General features: G+C 43.8%; 1 protein-coding gene across 2 annotated transcripts in view; it reads right to left on the bottom strand.

Annotated features, from left to right (window-relative positions):
* CACNA1G (calcium voltage-gated channel subunit alpha1 G) overlaps window positions 1–16,353 on the bottom strand; it is a 268,125-nt gene that overhangs the window by 34,971 nt on the left and 216,801 nt on the right. For both annotated transcript variants that reach the window (XM_048491901.1, XM_048491902.1), the window contains 6 exons: window positions 13,058–13,167; window positions 11,245–11,378; window positions 10,268–10,338; window positions 8,786–8,864; window positions 8,567–8,688; window positions 6,743–7,087 (listed from right to left, as the gene is read on the bottom strand). In XM_048491901.1, the coding sequence (XP_048347858.1) occupies window positions 6,743–7,087; window positions 8,567–8,688; window positions 8,786–8,864; window positions 10,268–10,338; window positions 11,245–11,378; window positions 13,058–13,167 (861 nt within the window). The remainder of the gene's footprint in view (window positions 1–6,742; window positions 7,088–8,566; window positions 8,689–8,785; window positions 8,865–10,267; window positions 10,339–11,244; window positions 11,379–13,057; window positions 13,168–16,353) is intronic.

Raw genomic sequence — 16,353 nt, 5'->3', positions numbered from 1 at the left:
ACCTAGTCTGTGTACTGCCTGAGCGGTTCTTTTATGACTAGAGCCTATGCTGTTTGAGTCTTTAACTTTGGAGCCCAGAGACATGAGTGAAAGGCTGTATGCAACCAATCTCTCTCCCTTTCCCTGCCCACCACTAATACAAGTGTGAATGGTACCTTCATTGTTCTGGTGTACTTCATGATTCAGAGTTGGGGCAGCAGAATCATGGTGATTTGGAGAAGTATGATTTAAGCCCCAACTTATTGCTACTAAGAAGATCCTATCCCCCCCCCCCTTTTAGTAGCAAATGAAGAATGATTCACATAATCAATATACCCCTTATCCACTCAACCTGCCTAGTCTTATATTCCAAATAATGGACCATTTGAGGAGCTAGGCCAATGGCAACGATGATCAAACAAAAGCTCCAGAACCTGGCTGTTTTCATCCTAAGTGACAAAAACCAAAAAGATAATGAAACCCCTGAAAGTAGTCATGTGAATCAACCCTGAGCCCTGCCATTCTCACACAGGAAATTACTTGAAAGAAACAGCTCGCTGGCTTCCTGCAGTGCAGTTGGAAGTTTGAAGAAGAGACTAGATAGTAGGTCTGGAATTCTAACTTGCCTAGCAGCGCTACAGCATGGGAGAGGCTGAGACCCTTTCTGCATGGGCCAATAAATGCAGGGTACAGCTGGGGTACATGAGCCCAGTGCAGCCCCAGGCTGTTCGCACAGCTCCGATGCACCTTTGCACGGAGGCACATCTGCTGTTTGTATATCTTCCTTCCTGGCAATGCAGCTGGCCACAGATGACCCCCACAGCCATACTGAAGTCTCTGGATGTCGGTGCTCTCCTGCATGGCTACACAGAAGGGAGGCGGGGAGGAGAAAACAATAAGGCGCAGCCGCATAATACACCTCGTGGCCATGGCCGCTTGCTCAGCTATGGCTGCAAGGTGCGTTAAAACAAAAGAATAGCAGAAATCACAATTCTTGTAAAACCCGGGGAGGGGGGGAATCTGCAGCAGACTTGCTTCAGGAGCGGGATCAATGCGAAGTTCCCCTTCAACCCAGGTTTTATCCCGCCCTTAACCTGTATTTATTGGCCCTTGCGGAAAGGGTCTGAATGTGCCCATGAGCACAGACTGTGTGTTAGAAGTGAATGGCCTGCAGCACTGCACAGATGACCAGTTTCCACAGAGAAAACAAATACCTGCAACTACTTATTTAAGGGCATCCATATGGGAAACCTCTTATACCCCAGATTCATACATTAGCACCCACCTGCAAAGAAGGTCACGGTGCTTTCAAACAAATCAAAAAGGTACCACTATTTGAAACATGAGCTTCTGGGGTTGCATTTCTAGCAAACTGGCAACTGGATTGAAAGGAAACTTGAACAAAGAACAATGCAGGACGATCAAACACTGGTAGATTCCACACAGCACAAATATGACATCTTTAGGATGTTATAAATAGTGTTTTGGGGAATAACTTCAGACAGCTTTCTTCCCCAAAATCAGTTCATCCTGTTACACTCCTCTCAACCTGGGTTTTTCAAAAATCGCTAAACCAGGGAGCTTTTTCTGTCAACCTGGGTTGAAGACGACTCCTGCCTCCTGAGTGAACGGCAGCAGTCAGGAAAAGCTTTATTTCTCCTGCCCAAACCTCTCACTTTCATTTCTGCCATTTTGTGAGATGCAGCAGATTCTCTATGGAGATTCCCCATGGATGTTTCCACTGCTTGCAGCTCATCCATTTGCTATTTCACTGTAAAAAGTAGATGAATAAAGTTTGTTTAGATTAGCAATCCTGTGCATGTGTCTTTTTTCCTTTGTTTTGTTTTGAGGGGAATGTCTGCAAAGCTATGGTGACAAGATTAAAGAAGCTGTAATATGCACATGTTTGCGTCACGGTAGCCTCGCAGACATCCCCCTTAAAACAGAAAAAAGAAGGAAAAACGACACATGCACGGAATCGCTAGGCTAAACAAACTTTATTTATTTACTTTTTACAGTGAAATAGCATACGGAGCAGCTGAGGAAACCTCCATGGGGAATCTCCACAGAGAATCTGCTGCAGCACACAAAATGGTGGCCGCCACTGTGAAAGTAACAAGAACTTCATGCAGCAGGGGTGGAAAAAAATCTGTTTTGGCTGACGCTTGTGTTCTCCCGCGCTGTGGGAACACAAAATGCCCAAATGGATCTTTTTATAATGTCTAAAAGATGTTATATTTATGCTGTGCGGAATCCACCACTGCTTCACTGGAAGAACAGATGTTCTGCATTGTGTTAGCATAGGTGGTGCAGATTATTTATTTATTTAGAACATTTTTATGCCACCTTTCCACTTAGTCATTGTCCACAAGCCAGCAAATATAAAAAAAATTAAAATATTTTCACTCTGGCATATGCAGACTGAACACTAAAACTTTATAGTCCCAATCTTTAAAAAAAGCGCGGCCACGCTTAAAATGCGGCCGCCGTTGCGGGAGGAAGAGAGGCCCGATGGAGGCTTCAGGCCCGTTCTGCGCATGTGCGGCCGATCTGTGCATGTGCAGAGGGCCGGACGGCCTGGGCCTGCTCTGCGCATGTGCAGAGGGCCGGGGCCAATTGGTGGCATGCTCTCGCGATGCACGGGAGCACGTCATCAGAGCGGGCCGAAGGCAGGGCCCATAAAAGGCCCTGCCTCGTGGTCCTCGGCCCACTCTGCCGCAGATAAACAGAAATTCATTTGAATCTTTCAAAATGCCAGTTTCACACTCTAGGCCTCTGTCCACTGAAATTCAGTGGTCTAAACTAGTTTAAACACAAATATTCTGGTTTATGTTTGGACATACCTAATTTCCTTTCAGTTTTCCAAAATGCTATTAAGCAGTTTTGCAGGAAAAGTTATTTATAGTCTTGAGTGGCCAATACAATTATGTAAATAGGATCTTTACTTTCTAGGTCACTACAAAGCTTTTGAGGAGCTTTTGAAAATTTTACTCTAAATGTCAGGCTCCCAGCTTCCAAAATGTTAACCCAAGTGCTTACAGCTGAACACTAACATATTGCATAAAGCTTCTAAAGCATTATGATGGGTGATTCTTTAAACGTATTTTCTAAGCAGGCAAAAGCTAATGTGAATGATGACATGAACCACCACGGTCATGATTTCATGAAACATACTGATAGCAAATACATTTTCAGGAATGCGCAAGCAAAGAAGCATGCCAATCACATGACTCTGCAGGGGTGCATTAAAGGAGCTGTATTCCTTTGCCATTGTATAGTCAAAAACCACACGGAATGCAGATAGTTTAATTGAAAGAAAGGGTTGGGGAAGTCATGGATTATCAAAACACTGCCTGCCTGTTTTTCAAGAAATAATTTCATAGAATTATAGAGCTGGAAGAGATCACAAGGGCCATCGAGTCCAACCCCCCTGCCGTGCAGGAACACACATTCAGCCTTGGTTTAAAAACATCCAGAGAGGGAGACTCCACCCACTTCTAAGGCAGCATATTCCAATTTGCAATTGGGGGGGGGATTATTTCCAAAATTGTCTTTTAAACAAACAAACAACAGTTTGTGTGTATGAAAAAAAGCAGTTAAAAAAGAAAGGAAATATATGAGATACTTTTCCCATTGTGATAAACAGAAGAAATAGCTGGACTTCAGAACTTCTAAAACATTTAAATAACTGACAAGATAACTATTCATTTCCCCTCTGTTCTTCCATGTGCACTGCAGTTACATGCATGATGGGAAATAAATGAAAAACCTTAAATATTAGAAAGTTTATTCTAGTAATATGTATTCTAACGATATCTTTCGACAATATTAGAAAGCAGAATAAAAGGACAGTGATTGTCCTCTGGACAGTTTTCAACAAATGATGTCTCACTGAGAAATTAAACGAGATTTTGTTTGTTGCTGCGGAGGAAGTGTTGCTTCCAAATGCATAAGGGGAACCAGCAATTTTCTCCCCTTCCCAATGACATGGAAGTTCCCAAATCATGAAGCAGCGCTGCTGTAATGATCTAAACATGCGCTGCAGAAATTAAACCCATTAATGTTTTGGGGTCTATAAGAGTAAACATTCTAGAAGCCTAATTATATTTGGCATATGGTTGCATCACAACCCTGCAGAAATATACGGAACTACATCTAGAAATCCGGTTGGGAGACTGACAAAGACCCTGTGCACATTCAGCGATGCCTCAACAAGGGGGGGGGGGGGGCAAGACAGAGAAGAAAATACAGATAGTGCAGTGGGAAATCTTTTTAATTATGTATCTCTGGAAGATCCCTGTGCTATGGGTTCTGCATGCTTTTTCATCAGTGCATCTATAATAAAAAAGAAATCCAGAATTTCTCATTTAACCCCTGAAGACCTGTGGTTGAAGTCTGAGAATCCATTCTGCTTCCTGCATCAGTCGTACCTTGCCATGAATGATCCAGAAGATGATATCATTGGGGAGTGAGGATGGATTCTCAGACTTCAAACCATAGCGCCACTGGGCTGATATGAGAATCTAGGTTTCTTTACAGCTAGTGTGACTATAAAGCAGAGGCGTAGCTGGGCCAGAGTGCGCCTGGTGTTTTCCGCCCCCTCTGCGGCACCTTGCCCCCCGTCCCCCCACACTTACCTTTTTGAATCCAATGCAGGCTGGAGAAGTGGTCTGTTCCCTTCAGGCTGAAAATGGCCTGGCGGGAGCTAACCTTCCCACCTTGGGGCTCGCAAGGTCTCCTGGGAAATGTAGTTCCCGCCAGGCCATTTTCAGCCTGAAGGGAACAGGCCGCTTCTCCAGCCTGCACTGGATTCAATAAGGTAAGTGTGGGGGCAGGGGGCAATTTTCCGCCCCCCCCCAGGCATGCACCTGGTGCAACGTGCACCCCCTGGTATAAAGCTGACTATACACTGGACTTATGTTCTACAGCTTGTTATGGTGGGGACATTCTGAGAGACAGTTGGCTTAAAGGTTGGTCACATCCTTAATCTTTGTAATGTAGGGAACTTTATCTCAATCTGATATTATGACCATCTTGTATGGTCTGTGACTTCGTAAGTAGCTGAAATAGTTCAGTATGATGTATATATGTAGGACCTGTTGCATGGAAAAGCCTCAACCATTGCATCTCTGGATGGGTTCTCTCCTGATAAATAGTTCTACCGTGATCAATTTATATTGAATGGTCTGTATTTGGCTCTTAATGTTCTGTATTTCTATCCTTATTATTGAAACAAAATACATATGGCCCTTTCTGCACGGGCCAATTAAACGGGGATAACGCCAGTAAAAAAACCAGGTGTGTGTGTGTGTGTGGGGGAATCATTGCACGGATCCTGATCCTAATGCTGATCTGCTCCGCGTTTTCCCCAAGTGAATGGCCATGGCTGTGAGCTGAATTAAAACTACAGAATCACACATTATACAATTCTCGAAAAACCCTTCCTTGGCTCCCATCTGTGAAGCCATGCAGGGAAAACGGGCTGTATCATGGCCCAGGGGTGGTGGTCCGAAGCTGTGCTTTGCAGGCAGGCAGGGGGAAAAAACGGCAGGGAAGAACAAAAACGATGCACCTTCATGCGAAGGCGCGTGCACCGGGCAACACGCTGGCTGTCCATAAGACATCCAGCCGTGCAAAGGGGCCGGGGTGAGGGCAGGTTCATGTAACCCACCTTTCTCCCGCTTTTATTGGCCTGTGTGGAAAGGGCCTACGTTGCTATAGATCTCTTGATGAAGCAACATCTAAAATGCGTAGGAATCTTTGAGCAATATGTAATAATATCACCCACAACACAACTGTTTTTCTTTTCTGCTTTGACTCAGCACTGCCCTCTTTTTTTTCCACTTCTACAAGGACTGTCACCTCTGAGCTCCCTGCTTCCCCCTTCATTCCTCAAGCTTCTTATCACAACTGGCATAATTGTGCATGCTCAGTAGGTCTCTGAAATCTGCTGAGAGTTTGGGAAGGTCAAAGGGCATGTGTGGCTTACTGGTGTGCTTGAAGATACCTGGGGAATGAGGAGGAAGGAATGTTAGCTACCCCTGCTCTTAGGCAAGAGGAATGAAGGCAGAGGTGTACGGACCAGACAGGAGAGGACAACACACTATGTTAATCCCTGAAAATCTACCACCTGAAGCCACCACCTCACCTCTCCTCATTATAGGCCTGCACATATATAGCACATATTGCTACTTTTCTTGCATCTGGGGTAAAAGCTGGTATGGGCTAGTACTAATAAGTAAGTGGCAGGTGTAATACCTCCCACTTTCATCTTCAAGCCACCCAAGAGTACTACTAAGACATTTAAATTGCTTTCACCCCTGTCTTGCAGTCATTGTTCTGACATCTCTCCTCTCTCATTAACACATCCTGCCAGATCACATACATATTCTTATGACTTCTACTGAAGGGCCCTGAAAATCATTTTAGAGGAGACCTATGTGAAGAGGATCAGGTGCTTTCCAACACTGCCAAATAATGAACAACCTGCAAATCTGAAAACCTAAAGTCCTGTTTTAGGTTCATCGTTTGGATTTAGCACTCTTGACACCTTATCAGCCAGAGTAATCCCCTTGAAATACCTGATAATAGATGTCATTATCTGTTACCTGGGGTTTTTCCCCCCTATGGGCTCACACAATTAACCAAGAAAAAGGAATACAGCTCCCCAATATAATTAAACATTCAGTTGTTCTATGCAGTGACTATCCTATTTGAAGAAAGTAATTCATTCCACACTTTACCAGCCACTTGAGATTCTCACCATAGGGTGAATTAAAGAGAGCTGAGAATCCACCTTGATTTGCATGGGATTGGCATATCCTCCAGGGCTGTCTGGCCTTTCTCCTGCATTCATGCCTGTCCACATGAATACGTCGGAAGACGGGTGCTGACCCGGAGGGATGGGATTCATTTCCATTTCCAGCTCCAATTCCAGCTCTGCTTCCTCTTTAGCTTCCTTGTTGCTTTCCTCCAGGTGCTTCATAAGCACAGCAATCACCACATTCACCAGGACAAATTGGGCAGTCAGCACAAAGGAGACAAAGTAGATAGGCGAGATGACTGTGTTGTAACAGGTGGATTCCTCATCACAGTCCCGCAGCGTGTCCTGGGAACAAAAGGAGGGGAGGTAGAAATGGTTTTGGAATAAGAGAGAGTGAGAGAGAGAAAGAGAGTGCTTTGGGCAGCTGTGATCTACTGGAACTTGCAATCTGACCTACTCAATCTAGTCACAAGTCCAGATGGATTATTACAAAGGGCCAAAACCAATGGTAGAATTTTGACAGAATAGTGTCTACAGGTCTATTCCAATTTTGAAGATGGCTCACATGGACCCTGCCTTTTGCAGACTGACTACAGCAGTGCAATCCTCTACACAGAATTGCATACACAGAATTTATCCTTCCCCTCACCATGTGCAGAATACAGCTTTTGCAGAGGCTGCTTGGCCCCACGTTCATGGCATCTGCGGTGGCTGCAGCCTGAACTCATCCAGATAAATCAGAATGCGCGAGCTGCATCCTTTAAAGACTGTTCTAGATCCACGTGTACGACAGTGGAACTATTGGTGAGTTCTAGTGCTTAGAAACCTATACAAAAAAACCCTCTGAAAGGCTTCTGATGGAACCGGAGTTTTCAGATGGGACTCCTGTAGTTTTGTATGAATTCCTCTAGCCCACTGCCCCTCAAATCTGCAGTGACGTCTGTCTGGTTATTTCAGCCCATATTCCAGGTTTTCTGGATTGTTTGGTGAACCTTTGTCCCTCTGGGAGTATCAAATACCAGACTGGTTTCATAAAGATATTTCCAGAATAGAAGACACATGGAGTTGTAGCACAACTTTGTTTCCTGCTCCTTGTACTTACGCAGTTATATTCCTGAAAGCACTAAGAATAATTGACATCACAGCCCTTCTCTTGCAGGTCCCTAATATCTTGATTTTTTCCTATGAATTTTCTGTTCTAGAAAGCCCATTTAGAATTCATCCCTGTACCTTCCTGAGGAACTCGGTGAAGTTTAGGTGATGAAACAAACTCATCAGGAAATGCTGGCCCACTTGAATAAACCATTTCAGCTGCCTCACAGGCTGAACCTAGATGGGCTTCAGGTACAGCGAAGCTGGAAGTGTAAACAGTTTTTCACGAATGTTTTCAGCAGTATTGAAAAGTGTTTCTCTCTCTGGGATGTTTTCTTCTTTTCTTTTTCTTTTTGGATAAGCAACACTGCTTTGTAGGGGTTCATTGTTTCAGGGTGTAATGCTCTTACTCTGATTTTTGTTTGCCCCTAGTAGCATCAGCACGTAGCCAAATCTACATAGCATCACATTCAAAATTTGATCCCTGATGGGCTAGGATCATCCACATATATTACATAGGAAAGAATAGCACGTTCTAGTCATGAAAAAACTGTGCGGAAGCAACAGTAGTAAATTGAAAAAAATGGCATAGAAGAGGTTTAAAAAGCAAGTTTGGGAACAACTCTTGCTCTGCGCAGCCAATTTGTGCTCAGAAATTAAAATGGGAAAATATTGAGCACAGCCTTAGAATCTGCCATATAATAGTAGTGTTAATTCTGATGGAGATATTACCTTCATTATCCCATTCCAATTGTCTCCTGTGGACACACGAAAGAGTGTGAGAAAGGCCATCCCAAAGTTGCGAAAAGTTGCATGCCGCCCTAAGCCCTCACAAGGATGAGTAGCATCACATTCTGTGTGACAACAACCAAAAACAAAGGAGATTTAAACACGTACTTCCTTCACAAATGTCAGCTTCATCCAATGCTACAAATAATGTAGAGAACTTACCAAGGTCACCAAACAGCTCCACACCAAGTGCTGCAAATATGAAAAACAACAACATGAAGAGAAGTCCCAGATTTCCAACCTGTAAAGAGAAAAGAAATAGGGGGAAATAAAAATGCTCACCAAATTATTTCTCTCAAGTAACCATCATTATAAGAAATATTTCCTATTTGTCTCCTTTATGAATGCTGCATTTAAAGAAGAAGAAAAGGATTCATATCCCCACTTTCTCTCCTGCAAGGAGACTCAAAGGGGCTTACAAACACCTTTCCCTCTCCCCTCCCCACAACAAACACCTTGTGAGGTAGGTGGGGCTGAAAGAGTTCAGAAGAACTGTGACTAGCCCAAGGTCACCCAGCTGGAATGCACAAGCTAATCTGAATTCCCCAGATAAGCCTCCACAGCTCAAGCGGCAGAGCGGGGAATCACACCTGGTTCCTCCACATTAGAGTACACCTGCTCTTAACCACTACGCCACTGCTGCTCTCCACATTTGCTTACAACTTCTTCATTAACTATCAGTTTCTATCTAACCTTTAATAGCCCAGACTCAAGTTTTACAATGCTAGTGAATAAAAACAAAAGTTTTAAACGTTTACTATAGCGGAGATAATGTTTTAGCCCTTTCTAGGACTGCAGCTGTAGGATGTTACGCACAAGTCATAGATTGTGACATTATGCAGTATTCTAGTAATGCAACCTTGGTATTCAGAGCATATCTGGCATAAATATTTACAACCTACAAATCAGTGTTCCTTCTGCTCATGCATTCCTTATTCCAGTTTTTGTAAGAAGGTAGTTGACAGCTTGAAATTTTTATTACTGGGTTAGGTTTCCTTTCAATTCCAAGTAATTGCAGACCATCCAATGTATACATCCTTGGAAACAACATTTCTGATTCAGCACAATCCTATCTATAAAGAAGTCTTAATGTTTCTCAGACTGTTGTCTTTTTTTGCTCACAGCAACATGTGACTGCTTAGTGTCAAATATATGTGTGTACAGGGGGAAGTGCGACTGGTGCGTGTGCGCGCCCTGCGCCCCTCCAAGCCCCCCTCTGCCCCCAGAATGCCCCGTTCCGCCATCCACCCGGAACACCTCCGCAGGGACGTGCAGCCAGTGCGTTTTGCACCCCCGCCCGCCTCCTTGGCGCGATGCCTCTGTGTGTGTATGCAAAACACTGTACATATAATTAGTGCTATTTAAAAAATTCAAGCCCACAAATCCAAGACAAGAAAACATGTATATGCTGTAACTATATGATGAGCAGCATTGACTACTGGGAACAGTAGAGGACAAACCAAATGAAACACAGACACAAAGATGTGCAACAGAAGAATTAGTCCGGTCTGGGTCACATCCAGTCATAGGAAACCAAAAGTAGCTCTCTCACTCAATCTGTGATAAAGATCGCTTTAACTACAGAAAAGACCAGAAAGGGATTCCAAAGACCCACCGAGAACTTTGGGATGAAGCACAGTTTACCTGCGGCAACGCTTGCATGACTGTATCCAGCAGAGCCCGCATCCCTACAGCCATCTTCAACAATTTCAACACTGCAGAAAATGGGATGTGCATCATATTACTACTATAGAACTGGAGTCTGAAGAAACTGGAAATATATATTTCAGAGTAGGTACAGATTCACCAAGATATCATACCAATCATTTTCCATTGGCGGTGAAAGCACAAAATCCCTTTATATACAGAGTTGGTTGTTGCCAGGAATCAAAATTCTCCCAAATGTAATTGCATGCACAGGGGCCCATCTCCTGCCCTCACTAAACTGGGTGCTTTCTAACCCAGTGCCAACGTTGCAATAGTGACTTTTTTTCTCTGGCAGTGACTTAAGAAAACCAGTTTGGAAAGGCCAGAAATCTTTCTGAGACAAAGACTGAGAATTTCGCTTAGAGCGACAGAATTGTAAAGCCAAGTGAATCCCCGTTGATTTCAATGGTAGCAAGAAGAAACACTGTCTTGGTCTTTGATTCTAAATCTAGGATGTACTAAGGGAATCACCCCACAACTTTCGAAATGAAGAGTGTTTATAACCTGTGAACTAATGCCATTGGCTTGGTCTGTTCTAAAACAAACTTTTTCAATTCTTCCGGTGTTTAGAACAGATAACATCAGCTATAACTCGCTTCGTTGGGAATTCAAATGACAGGAACTCATCTGGTACATCAGAGAAACAAACAATATGACTCTGTCGCTATATACAACTCCTGCTGCACTACCAACTGGTTACCCTGGTGATGAAAATCCATTTCTGAGTAAACATAGTTAAGATTGGGTTGCCAGAAAAACAAGGTACACTGAGATGGGTATTAGTCAAACAGCCTAAACTTGGACTACAGACATAGCCATGCCATATAGGATATCCTACTGTCACAGAAAATTCAGTTTCTCTGGGAATCAGAAGACATGCAGACAGAATGCCCCAAAAGTAATGAGGGACTGACCTCGAGCAATCCGTAGGACTCTCATGATGCGGATAATGGTGGGGTTAATGGGCAGTGACGCATTCACCTCGATCTCCTCCAACGTGATCCCCATAATAGACAACAGCACGATTGCCAAATCTAATTGGTTCCATCTGAGGTGATGCAAAATATCAAATGGAAAGATCTGCTAAAATATTTGCAGTGGGGGCACTTGTGTGACAAAATAATTCCACCCATTTCATTCATACCAGCAAACACGAATCCACGCTCCACCTCAAGCAGTCTTCAAGATTCAATGTTAAGTAAAAGCATACATTATTAGATTATAAAACTAGCCAAGCCTGAATACACCACAGAGTGGAACAAAGAACAGTCAAAAACATAACTGAATTAATGTGGAGGATAACCCAGATGATAAAAAGGAAGCCAATGCTGGTTTATGTTTTTTACCGTTTTTAATGTTTCCTTTATCTTATGTTTCTAAGAACAGCTCTCAGTGAAGTTAGGGAGAAGTATTAAAAAACGCCCCAAGGCCCAGATACTATTACATGGCAGGACTGAAGGAAGGGTTCTGAGGTTATACTGAGGTCTCCTAGGAAGACCAAAGAGGGATCAAATAGACAGAGAGAACAGAATGTTTTGTGAGGTTTGTTGAAATGTACAGAAAATGTTTTACTTTGCATAATGTTTTTGATATTTAATCAAGAGAAAACTAAAAAGGAAGACGAGGTAGGGATCCAGTGTTAACTCCACAAAGATCTGAATTCATCCCATCTGTTCATAGTTTAGTGGGTGCGTGTTGTTCTCAGTTTATTCATCTCAATAACCATTCATCCAGTCCTGCCCTGCCCCCTTTTTCCAGAGGCCTCGTGACATAAATGAATATATTGTTGCTTTATATCTCTGCCCACGCCCTCTTCCCTGCAAGTTCGTGTACCCATCTGGGACAGTAGGACACATCGAGGAAGAATGCAGCAAAGGCAGTGAGTAGTTCCTTTGGGACTGAATAGATAGTCATACTTTTTAAAGTCAATTGTGTAGCAGAGGAAATGGAATTGCTGCTGTCTTCATTTCTTTAAGATAATCTCACTGAGCAAGTAGAAGAAGAGGGGAGAGATAGAGAAGAGTCCAGGGAGCTTCATGGGTACTTTTGTGCAGGGGGTTTGGATGAGTCACAATAAAAGTAATAAAAGAAAAACATTAAAAGATTAATTAAAGTTTAGCATTAGAGGGGAAAACATCCCTGCCCAGTCCACCACAAAAACACCACAGACAACTTCGGATAACTTTCCTGACTAAAATTTAAAAAATTAAAATTAAAAATCAATCCCTTAATTATAAGCCTGGGTGAACAGAAATGTTTTGACCTGGCACCGAAAACACAGCAGTATAGATGGCAGGAGAACCTCAAAGGGTAGGTGATTCCACAGACGAGGTGCCACTACTAACTAAGCCCTGTCTGTGATTTCTACCTTCCACATCTCTGAAAGCAGAGGCCCAGAGAAGAGGCCTTGTGAGGCAGATCAACTAGCTGGTTGGACAGTATGGGAGGATCCATCCTTCATGCCCCCTGGTCTCAAGCCATTCAGGCCTTTAAAGGTAATGATAGATGGCACCATTTGAACTTTCAGTTTTGGCGCCAACAAATCTTGGGCCAGTGGTTTTTAATTTTTACTCTGATTAGTGCATTACCTTTTCACAGATAACCAATTTGACCAAGGCTCCATGATATTTACTACATTTCCATTTTCAGATCAACACAGAATGAGGACAGAGACACTTTGATAAGGCGTATTTTAATCACTCTACAAGTGACCAAGTCACTCATTACCTGTCTTGGAAGAATCGACGAAACCCAAATGCAACGAGTTTAAAAACAGATTCCATGACAAAGATGACGGTGAAAATGTAATTGCAAATCTTTAGTGCTTCATCAAGAATCTGAAATGAGAAAATAAATGTGAGATTACTCAAGAAGAATTACCAACCTTTCCGTTTTCAACAAGACCCTCTCAATGTTGTGTAAAAAACCCCAACAGAATAAAGAGACAGGAGGAATGTGTGAGTCAGTGTGAAAATTTGAACCTTTCCTGTTCTCTAAGGTGAAGACGACAAGGGCGAAAGTCAGATTCTGCTGTTCTCCAGATAATGGGACAATATACTGTTGGAGGACAGCTAGGCTCTTGCACTTGGATGGATTTCACAGTGTCAGAGGAAGGCAACCTGTATTGATGCACTGATGCCCTTGAGGAAATCCTTCCAGAAGAATTTGTAGTTCTTTTGTTTCACTGCAACTCCTGCTGAAATGTAACTTAACGTACCACCTTTCTCACCTCATCTCTCAGACTGTGACTGCTGTGTGGAAGCAGCTTCTCTATGTCCTACTCAGGATATCTGTCTAAAGTTCAGAGCCAATCTGTGGGTCAGCATCTGGAGCAGAATTAGCTCTCTGGTAGAATTAGCTATCTGCCTATATATAACGGCACTAGATTCAACTTGGCCGTAATTGTGACAGGGGGCAGGGCACTGGGTGAGCTCCGGAGCAGTGAGCATGCATGCCCTGGGCTGGCCGGGCGGCCAAGCCACACCCGGCCTGATTGCGTGATGCGCACGAGTTGGAAGGGTGGAGCATGCTCCCTATATATTAGGCAGCACGTGGTTGCTCTGGCCTTCTTTGACACCTAGAGAAAACTGAACCACCCACCCTCGCTAATTTCAAGGGTTGGGTGGCTGCTCTAATCATCACAGCCCTGGGGTTTGGACAGAGGAGCACATCCTGATGGGGACGCCGAGCTTGCATGCCGGACCTCCCCGCGGTTGGGGTTGAGGCTTGGGGTGAGGCGCATGCCATGGAGGCCTCTGCAATTCGAGCCTGACACCCCAGCAGTTAGGGGGCCACAAAGGGCGGGCACCCCGGTGGCCCAGTACATTTCTGTCCTCCCCAATAGGGATTGGGGTTGTTGCCGGGGTCAGCCAGGGGTGCTGACCGGCTACTGAACGATGTGCTCCTCTTGCTTGCCCAGCTTCTGCTATGATAATAATAAAAAGGGCTGCGGCCCATTTTGATTTCAAGATGTGTCCTGTGGTTATTCACCAAATGGAACCTCTGGGCGCAATTAAAACCACCAAACCAAAACAAAGTTGTATTCCTCTGGCTCCTAATAAGCACCTGCCGTTGAACAACTCTAACGTCAGACTTAGTTCAGAACACAGCTAATGACATATTTCAGCACAAAGTAATTGGATCGTGTAACAAGCTCCGCACAAGGTCACCTGCAACCTGGACCGTGCACTCCCACCTCTAACAAGCCATTTTCTCCCTCTCTCTCTTTTTTAATTGCCTCACATTAGAAGCCTAGATACTGTCTAGCCATAATGATTGCCTCATCTTTACTGCTGCATTGCTTCTATTCCTTCTCAAACCAATCACTAATAAAAAGGAGTACAGTGCACAAATTGGCGCCGAATTCCATCTCACTGTTGTAACCAAGTCATTTGGCAGTACATATAAGCAGTTTTTTTGTTCTAATTTGAATGTGCTCCTAAATACAAGAGTCTGGCACGCTACTACACAAGGGACTCGCTGCTTAGTCAAAATGCAAAGTCATCACGGTGGAAATAAAAGAGAGGTCATTTGATTTTTCAGTCCTGCTGAATAAATAAGTTCATTCATTTGTTAGCATGGGGGATAGATATCTAATGCAACAGCAGTCCAGGTAAAAGACTGCAGGATCTGACCTACAGCTGACCAATTATTATTTAATTAGTATTACTGTTAAGACATTATTATTATTTACTACCTAAACTTGCCTATTTCACTCTTGAATCCGACTATAATGTTATTATGGTACCGGGGAGGGGTAGGGAGGGAGATGAATGCTTTCTCTCTCATGTCATGTTCTAGATCAGGGGTCTGCAACCTGCGGTTCTCCAGATGTTCATAGACTACAAATCCTATCAGCCCCTGCCAGCATGCCCAATTGGCCATGCTGGCAGGGGCTGATGGGAATTGTAGTCCATGAACATCTGGAGAGCTGCAGATTGCAGACCCCTGTTCTAGATGTAAATCCCACCCCCTCAGGCTCATACTCTGTCCCCAAGAGAAAACATATAGGCACCAAAATGATGCTTGTACACTTCTCCTGTTGGGCAAATGGCAGCTGTTGGGAAGTGGTAGTGGGCACGAGGTTGCATTTTCATCAGAAAGCCAAACCTCTGGTAATGGGTCTTCCACTAACACAGTTTGGCCTGACTGCGGCCAGCCAGCTGCCTTAGGAAAGTGTTTAAAAGGGGGATGATTCAAATGCCCTATTTTGTTGTCTGGCCACCCATTGAGAAAAGGATAAGGAAGGATGGGAAGGGGGCAGGGTAAATCCACGTGAGCAGTGCTGCAAGAAAAGGAGGGGAAGAGAACCTTGTCAAAAAAAGATATTGCCAATTCTGGCTACAGGAATGAGTGGGAAATCTGCATCCTTTACAAGGACAGACTAAAAATCATCTTGTATTTGCTAAGCTCCTTGATTCCCGGTTGCCAGAAAATGACACAAACAGCATCTGCGTAAGTAAAAGGTCACCATGTTTAGACCTGTCCTTGGACTAAGCTGACATGTGGGTTTTCTCTATCACTGACAGTGTTCAAAAATGTGCATAAGCATGCCATTTCTTTGCCAGTTCTGTCGTGGTAGTAGCAATTAAAACCCTTTCTATGGTCTGGAAAGACAGCATCAGTATATTTTGAACAGATCCCTTAGGGAAAGGCTTTCCCACAGAGAGTAGTTCGCCAGAGAGGAAAGGACTAAGTGCATAAAGACCCTCGAGTTGGGTTAATGCTCTATTCCAGCAGTTCCCAACTTTTTTTTTCATTTGTGCACCCCTTAGGCAATGGATAAGCAAAAATTGTACCCCCATATTAGCAAACCCATGATGTAATTTGTTTTGCACATACTCCTGGAGGTTTGCATACCCCAGGTTGGGAACCACACAGTGGTGAGATTCAAATAATTTAACAACCAGTTCCGGTGGTGCGATTCAAATCATTTAACAACTGGTTGTTTACAAGAACCATTTTAACAACCGGTTCTGCCGAAGTGGTGCGAACTTGCTGAATTCCACCACTGGAACCACAGC

This window comes from Sphaerodactylus townsendi, linkage group LG03 (genome assembly GCF_021028975.2).
Source record: "Sphaerodactylus townsendi isolate TG3544 linkage group LG03, MPM_Stown_v2.3, whole genome shotgun sequence".
In the NCBI taxonomy this organism is placed as follows: Eukaryota; Metazoa; Chordata; class Lepidosauria; order Squamata; family Sphaerodactylidae; genus Sphaerodactylus; species Sphaerodactylus townsendi.
The sequence above is the reverse complement of the archived record's forward strand: the minus strand, read 5'-3'. Positions and strand labels throughout refer to the sequence as shown.